The sequence below is a fragment of the Lolium perenne genome, chromosome 7 (assembly GCF_019359855.2).
Source record: "Lolium perenne isolate Kyuss_39 chromosome 7, Kyuss_2.0, whole genome shotgun sequence".
NCBI classification, from domain to species: Eukaryota; Viridiplantae; Streptophyta; class Magnoliopsida; order Poales; family Poaceae; genus Lolium; species Lolium perenne.
The window spans coordinates 29,323,016-29,331,345 of NC_067250.2; the positions used below are offsets into that span (position 1 = coordinate 29,323,016).

The 8,330-nt window shown below is 50.0% G+C and overlaps 1 protein-coding gene across 1 annotated transcript; it reads right to left on the bottom strand.

Annotated features, from left to right (window-relative positions):
• Window positions 1–3,533: 3,533 nt before the first annotated feature.
• Window positions 3,534–6,118, bottom strand: LOC127317972 (putative glycerol-3-phosphate transporter 5). The gene is made up of 2 exons (XM_051348578.1): window positions 5,057–6,118; window positions 3,534–4,343 (listed from the first exon to the last, which is right to left on the bottom strand). Exons 1-2 carry the CDS (start codon window positions 5,997–5,999, stop codon window positions 3,826–3,828), a joined length of 1,461 nt encoding a protein of 486 aa, XP_051204538.1. The 5' UTR covers window positions 6,000–6,118; the 3' UTR covers window positions 3,534–3,825.
• Between the last annotated feature and the right edge of the window lie 2,212 nt (window positions 6,119–8,330).

The following is an 8,330-nucleotide window of genomic DNA, read 5'->3' on the forward strand; positions in this document are numbered from 1 at the left end:
GGATGTTTATCTGGCACAAATAATTTGTTCATTTTGGTAAAAAGCAGTAGGGAAGGATCCCATCGTAGATACATAATTGTACATGAAAGGATCTATGTCATTCTATCGATTATGTATCAGGTGTTCTTCCTGCAGAAATTTTACTTTCTTTTTGGATAATTTTTTTTTGAATAACTGCAGGAGAGCTGCTGTGTTCATTGCATTAGAAGAAAAAGGTACATAGACCAAAAACTGCTCAGTTTATTGAAGGAAAACCGAGCGAAAACCTTTGCATCCACAAAAGCACCGCTAGACATAAAGGACGTCAGGAAGGTTAGGAGCGAAACAAACATAAAAGCACACCACCGGGGCAAGCAGCGTCACCGAACATCATTCATCGTGCTTACGATGGGACGACTTCGACTTCATTGCAACAGCACCAAGGTCACTCCAATCATGTTGCATCGATCACATTTGCCACGAGCTTGTTCGTCGGCTTCAACAACACCAGAGAGAGAAGACATAACCGAAGGGAGGCGGCATGTGCCGCTCTGGTCTTGAGAGGGCGGAAAACAGGACTCGTCTGACGCCGTCTGCATGTCGAGAGTGCTCTTGCTATCGCCACCACGGGGCAACCCACAATCACCACAGACTCGAAAAACGTCCGCCATTGATAGTGCCCGGCCAACCGCTTGACCACAGCCCAGGTGCTCCCATCGGTACTAAGTCTCCAAAACGATGCTTCCAACAAAGTCGCGACATCGAGGATGCCGCCATCGCCAATCCGACAAGCGGATTTAGGTTTTCACCCAAAGACAAGAACCAGGAGTGGGAGAGGTGCACGATCTCCTCAGTGACGCCTTCAACAAGGCAAACGACACCCAACAGTGACGTCGTCACCAGCACCGACGGAAGTCGAGCAAGATTTTCATCCGGAGAATCGCGCATCTCGCCGGAACCTGAATTCCGGCACACCTCAGTCACACCCAACTGCTCCACATACCTCGCCGGAGCACCATGGAAGGACGCCTTCATGACCAGTACCTCCGCCGGCAACTAAGAGCCTGAGTGCTCCGCACCAACTTCCGGCCGTCAGCCAGGCAGCATGCAAACCGCCTCAGCCGCCAAAGCTCCGGATCTGGAGCAAGGACCGCTTGGCCATCCGCTCCACCATGACTGGAAGCAGCCGGAGCAGTGCATCGTGCCACCGCGGAAAGGCCGCGGCCCGGGCTGCCCAGATCCGACCCAATCGGGCCCGCGCGGCCAGGCGCAAAGCAGCACGCCAGAGCGCCGCAGCTGCCGACCACCATCGGCCCGCCTGGAACCGCCGCGCCCCGTCCCACTTCCGCACCGGCGCCCACTTGGGCGAGGCCGTTCTCATCCGCGCCGACGTCGTCCGCGCTGAGCAGCAGCCTCACATCGCCGACGACCACCACCGCAGCTGGGCCCACCGCCCCGGCGCACAACCGCACCAACGCCCGCGTGGCGCGGCCGGCCTCGCGGCCGCTTGGCCGCGGACGGCCCTGCCCGCACCGCCGCCCGCTTGGGCGCGACTGACATCACCCGCACCAACCAACGCCCGCTTGGGCTCGGCCGGCGCCATCGAGGGAGGGCCTTGCATCATCGCTACAGGGAGAAGACCCGCCGCCACCGGCCACCGTACGGGCTTTGCCCGGCGGCATCCACCAGCGGCGGCGCGGGAGGAACCAGGGGGAGGGGGTGGCTAGGTGGTGCTGGTCTGGGATCCGCCCGAGCCGCTCCAGGAGGAGCGCGACGCGGGGGCTGCTTCAGGAGACGGCGCTGGCTCTGGTTTCTCGTTGTCTCTCATTCACCTCTTTTTGGATAATGATGTGGTACTATGGCACTATTTTTTCCTTACGGATAGATCACACCAGATAGGACCAAGGCAGTCATATATGGTGCGCCTTTGCCCAACCGTGCCCCCACTAAAGAAGATTTGAATTCAATTTAAATTTTATTATATACTACAAATATAAATAAATTTAGATAAAATTTAAACTAAAATAAACTAAACTAATGTGGTTGTTGATGTGCTAAGGAGGGCTCGATGGTGCGCTCTGGGACCTCCCACTATCTCCTAGCTAGCTTGGTTCTCCTTTGGCGGCGAGACCAGGCCGACTTCATGGCGCATGAGCTCGAGCTCTTGTCGCTGGCGGAAGAATAGCTCCCTCTGGGCAAGGTGTTTGGCATCCTAGAGTGGCTTGCCATGCTTCTCGGCCGTTAGTGTGGTGCGGAGGGCATTTTTCTCGAACGCTTAGTGGCACCGGCGACATGCTGATGCCGCCCGCGCTCATCCTCCATCTCAAGGGTAGGCACATATCGATCTGAAGGGTAGGCACACATCTAGCACGGGTACCCATTTTAATACATGACCCAGGACAAACACTTTATTGGGCCGCCTCAAACCAAAAACGCATTTCAGGCTCGCGGTTGGGTGTAAAAATTTGTCGGACTGCATCATAACCTATTTAGGGAGGCTGATTTGTGGTGCGAGTGGAGATGCTCTAATGTGAGGAAATAAAGATAACCCGATGTTGAAATGTAATGCTTGGAAAAAAGAGGGTCCGTGCATGGGCATTCAACTAGTCAAACTAATTGTTCAGTTACATCAGAACAAAATGGTTTAGCCGAGAGGAAAATAGACATATCTTAGTAATTACACGATGTATATGTTAGCTATGAATGTCCCTAAATTTCTATGGAGTGAGGCACTAATGGTTACAAGATATTTGATGAATAAGATGCCATCAAGGGTACTTGGTTACAAGACACCGATAGAGTGTTTGAGTGGCAAAACAACATATGTGGTTCCACCCAAGGTTTTTGGGTGTGTCTATTTTGTTAAGAATTATAGGACATCTGTTGGCAAGCTACATCCAAGGGCCCTAAAGTGTGTGTTTGTAGGGTACTCAGGAAAACATAAATGCACTGCAAATCGTGTAAGCAGTTAATTGGGCCAAAAAGATTGTTCCTTGACAATCCAGAAACATAAGGTTTTTGACAAGGCATAATTCTGACAGAATAGATCCAGCCAACACGTTCCCTCTTAATTTCAAGATGGCAAGACTTGGGAGTGCATATATGCAAGCAGGGAGAGAGCCACTCAAGTCATTATTGCTAATATCAAGCACAGTAAATTCCTGGCAGCGACATATATCCTCAGGAAGTTTCCCAGTGATTTTATTGTCATTTACCACCAAATGAGAAAACGATACTGAGAATTCTTAATGGAGTAGTACATTCATCATACATCATGTATTTTTATTATTTAATAACCCAGAATAAACATACTTTTTCATGAAATTTTATGAAATAAAAGTACACCCTTGTGTAAAAACATCAGATTTTTCCTAAGCTTTTAAATGTGGATCTGAACTATTCTTTAGATCCCCAGAACCCACAATGTGCGGAGCTTTCTAACACATCTTGCTCAAATGACTGGAGCTTTATTTATGTTTTTTGCGGCACCAAGCTTATACTTTGCACACAACTGTCTTTTGCTGATTGAACAGTCTACCACTGAAAAAGCCATAAGCATCAGAACAAACATGGATAACATGTAATGAACAAATAATTTGTCAATACACTCTTCCTGATTGCTACTATTATGCAAAAAAGAAGAGGACGATTTGTATCCAACCTTTGATTTCTATGAGTGTACATATGTGCAACCAACCAACCAACCCAACAACTTACATGCACCAAGAAATGGTCCTAACCTAACTGCTACAGACTTACAACTCCTGCAAGTAATTAAGTCTCCCACAACCCACAGGAAAAATCAAGTCTCCAACAATTCCGAAGCATCAGCAAAGCAAACGAAGCCTAATGCCTGGCACCGATCTTAGCAACTATCTCATCTCTCGCTATGCGTATCAAAAACACGAGGGCGAGCGATATGGACAAGATCAGCATGAAGAACACGCTGTTCCATCCTCTGGTCGAGATGTATCCCGTCAGTAAGGGTCCTAGCGCAGCGCCGACAGAGCCAGTGCCATCGATTATTGCAGATACCGTAGCCAGCGCTCGTGAGTTCCCCTTGATCGCATCCTGGGTGCCGAGATCTGTTGCCACAGCAGTGGTGATGAGGGAGTAGGGGCCATTTACGAAGTAACCAGAGATGAACATGAGGGCAATGTTGTGGCGCATGGATATGCTTCCGAATGCCCGGTAAAGGATAAGGGAAGGGATTGACAGGAGAAGAAACAAAACTGATGTTATAGCACGGGCACCTATTGCGTCCGAGAGGTAACCAGCTGAAATCCCTCCCAAAACTCCGCCAATGTCGAATACGATTGACAAAATTCCTGAAGCCTTGTGCGACAAGAACTGGCCAGCTACAGCTGCAATATAGTGGCATGTGATATAAGTATATGCACCATGTGTGCTAAGACTACAAATGATACTTTGGAAAAGTTCTGTATTAAAAAAAATGGTTGCAAATATAACAGCAATCTCCAAATAGCACTCATCACTTGTATTTTTTGTCTTTCCGTTAGACTTCAGACATGAAACAAAGAAAGTGTGGGTATTTTACACTACTACAAGCTGGATTAGTCGCCTGTCTTGTTATCACATTACTACCCGCAAAACAAGACAGATAATTGATATTTGGAGCCATTGCTGTTGATAAGACTAATCTCAATCAACAAAAGAGGGTTCTTCACTATGCAAAGTTTTGACCGCTCACAAGTCAAACTAACACAGCTACTCCATTACTTTTATATGTGTGGAAAATGCTGACAGGGATGTGATCCCTGGTAATCACAAGAGATCAATATCCCCCTTGTCATAGAACTACTGATTATGTTGTCCAATCAGAAGTAACCAGCTAATCATGAAATCAAAGTGAAACTACTGGTATATCCAGCTGCTAAGGTAGGATGGATGATTTAACAGTTCAGTTTGAGACTTTTGGGTTACAAACTTACAATGTCAAATGGTAGCAGTTCAAACTAATTATGATCTATTTCTTCATTTTATTTGACCCAATTTCACCAAGTATCCAAGTAGTGAACAGCAAGCAGCAGATAACAGTGTGGTATTTTTCACGTACCATTGTTCCGTATATAGAATGGCAACCAGTAGAGGAAGGTATAAGCAACAAGCTTGGAGAAGAAGAGGCAGAACGCATAGGGCGCGACACCGGGCAATCTCCATGCCTCCAAGAATCCAATGGCCCTAGGAAGAGGAAGTTGAGACCCCATCTCCACTTCAAACTCGTCATCATCCACATGAACCTCTTTCTTCTCGTCCACGAGAAGCTCCACCTCCTCCCCACCTTCCCCATTCATCTCAACCTCCATTGCATCCAGCTCCAAACCAGCATCACTCGGGTGGGCGACCAAGAACACGAGCACCACGACTCCGAGCGCGGCAATGAAAAATGCTGGCACCAAGAAGGACCACCCCCAGCCGAACTCGAGCACGGCGGCGGCGAGGAAGGAGCCCGCGATGTTGCCGACAGAGGTGTGCGAGGTCCACACCCCCATGATGGTGCCGCGGCTGGAGGCGTGGCCGAACCAGTTCCCCACGACGGCGACGACGCAGGGCCATCCGGCGGACTGGACCACGCCGCTGGCGACCTGCGCGGCGAGGAAGAAGGCGAGGCTGTGGATGTCGAGGAAGTAGGCCGCGCCGAGCGCCGCCGACGTGGCCGCGGAGGCGAGCATGGCGGCGCCGAGGAGGACGCGGAGGTCGGCGCGGTCGGCGAGGTGGCCCGCGGCGAACATGGCGGCGGCGTAGGCGGAGAGGAAGGCGAGGTCGAGCTCGCCCAGGTGGTGGGTCCCGCTGGGCCCGGAGAAGGGCGCCCAGTCCGTGGAGAGGACGGCCTTGACGATGCTGGGCGGCTTGCGGGAGGCGTGGAACGCGGCGTACGCGGCGAAGGTGAGCGCTAGCACGGCGTACTGGCGGCGCCGGAGGGCACGCGCGGCTGTGGCGGCGGTATGGCCGCCCTGAGCGCTCACGTCAGAGGCCGGCGGCGCCGCCGCCGGTTCCATTGGAGGAGACGGGAGCTAGGGAGGTGGTGCTGGGTTCGGGGGCATTGGAGGCAAGGGAAGGTGGGATCTGAAGAGAAGGAGACGACTGGAAGAGAAGTAAGATCGAAGGAATTGACTCTTCTTTGTCACAAATAGAACTTTCTTCATTCGCAAAAAAAGGTACTAACTTTCTTCATTGTTAAATTGAGAAGACGAGAAGAATTTCCTTTCTCACTCCTATTGATCTATCTTCAGTAATTTAAAACAATAGCGTACTTGTATTCCCTGGCAAAACATATTAACCAGTTAGCCAGAAGATAACAATCACTTGGGTAAACTAGGTAAATGAGTAAAATATATCACTTCCAACTCATTCTAAGAGCCCAAACCGCGTCGGATTGAGCGTTTGGGGGACGTGTTTTTTTTGTGCCGTCTTTGGGGGACGTCGCTCCCCAGCCGCGTCCCCCAAACGCCGCCCCCAAACATCTAAAATACTTTTTTTGGCTTTTTTATTTTAATTTCCACAAATTAATACATAATTTGGAACGTGGTTTACACGAAAACACAGTTAGGCACATGGTTTTCCACAAACTAATACATAGTTTGAACCGTCATGGACACAAATATAAAATTTTGCAAAGAAATTAAACCTAACTAGGCTGTGCATCGAAGGTTTCCTGTGTTCGCTGCTAAGAAAGAACACTCGAGGGCACACTCAGTCACCTAAACTGGAAAATCCAGCGGGAGGATGGTGCCCTTGTTGGTTCTACCGATGAGGCGAACATCCAGAAACCTCCGTGCACGTGTTCGCTGCGAAGAAAGAACACTCAGTCGTCCTCCTCGTCGGTGTTGTCGCCGTGGTAGTCCCGGCGGCACCGCGTCTCGTCGAAGACCTTGGCGCTCATGTCCCTATCACCGAAGTAGGAGAACAGGAGGATGAAGCCGGCTTCGAGGCTGTGGTGCCGCGCGAACTTCTCCCAGCCGATGTTGAGGTACATCTTGCCGCGCGCGTCGTAGATCACGTCGACGATCCACCGGTAGTAGCCGCACGCAGCCTCCCGCAGATGCATTGTGCGCGGGCGGTCGTCGCCAGCGACGTAGTCGGCAAAGGAGTCCGGCAGCCTCTGGATGCCGCGCGGGTCGCCCTTGAGGACGAGGACGAACTCGAACCGCACGTCCGGCTCCACGTCCATCTCCGATGATGAAGCCGGCGGCGTGGAAGGCGACGGCGAGCGTTCAGCTATGCGACCACGACCACGACCACGGCCGCGAGGTCGGCCTCCGCCTCTACCAGATATAGCGTCGAGTCTTGTTGAGATGGTGGCGTCTAGGGTTTGGGAGAGAGGTGCTGGCGTGCAGTTGACGTGGGAGATAGAAATCTTTGTGGTGTAACTTTTCTTCAGGTCCCCGGCAACGGCGCCAGAAATTTGCTTGATGCGTGTGGTTGACACGTCCGTTGGGAACCCCAAGAGGAAGGTGTGATGCGCACAGCGGCAAGTTTCCCTCAGTAAGAAACCAAGGTTTAATCGAACCAGTAGGAGTCAAGAAGCACGTTGAAGGTTGATGGCGGCGGGATGTAGTGCGGCGCAACACCAGAGATTCCGGCGCCAACGTGGAACCTGCACAACACAACCAAAGTACTTTGCCCCAACGAAACAGTGAGGTTGTCAATCTCACCGGCTTGTTGTAACAAAGGATTAACCGTATTGTGTGGAAGATGATTGTTTGCAGAAAACAGTAAAACAAGTATTGCAGTATAGAGAATTGGACCGGGGTCCACAGTTCACTAGAGGTGTCTCTCCCATAAGATAAATAGCATGTTGGGTGAACAAATTACAGTTGGGCAATTGACAAATAAAGAGGGCATGACCATGCACATACATATTATGATGAGTATAGTGAGATTTAATTGGGCATTACGACAAAGTACATAGACCGCTATCCAGCATGCATCTATGCCTAAAAAGTCCACCTTCAGGTTATCATCCGAACCCCCTCCAGTATTAAGTTGCTAACAACAGACAATTGCATTAAGTATTGCGCGTAATGTAATCAGTGACTACATCCTTGAACATAGCACCAATGTTTTATCCCTAGTGGCAACAGCACATCCATAATCTTAGAGGTTTCTGTCACTCCCCCAGATTCACGGAGACATGAACCCACTATCGAGCATAAATACTCCCTCTTGGAGTTACAAGCATCTACTTGGCCAGAGCATCTACTAGTAACGGAGAGCATGCAAGATCATAAACAACACATAGACATAACTTTGATAATCAACATAACAAGTATTCTCTATTCATCGGATACCAACAAACGCAACATATAGAATTACAGATAGATGATCTT

Bases quoted from the DNA above. Each gene is read 5' to 3' on its own strand.
- LOC127317972 (XM_051348578.1), bottom strand. From the start codon at position 5,999: ATGGAACCGGCGGCGGCGCCGCCGGCCTCTGACGTGAGCGCTCAGGGC. The intron at 4,344-5,056 runs GTACGTGAAAAA...ACTATATTGCAG, and splicing joins ATTCTATATACGGAACAATG to CTGTAGCTGGCCAGTTCTTG.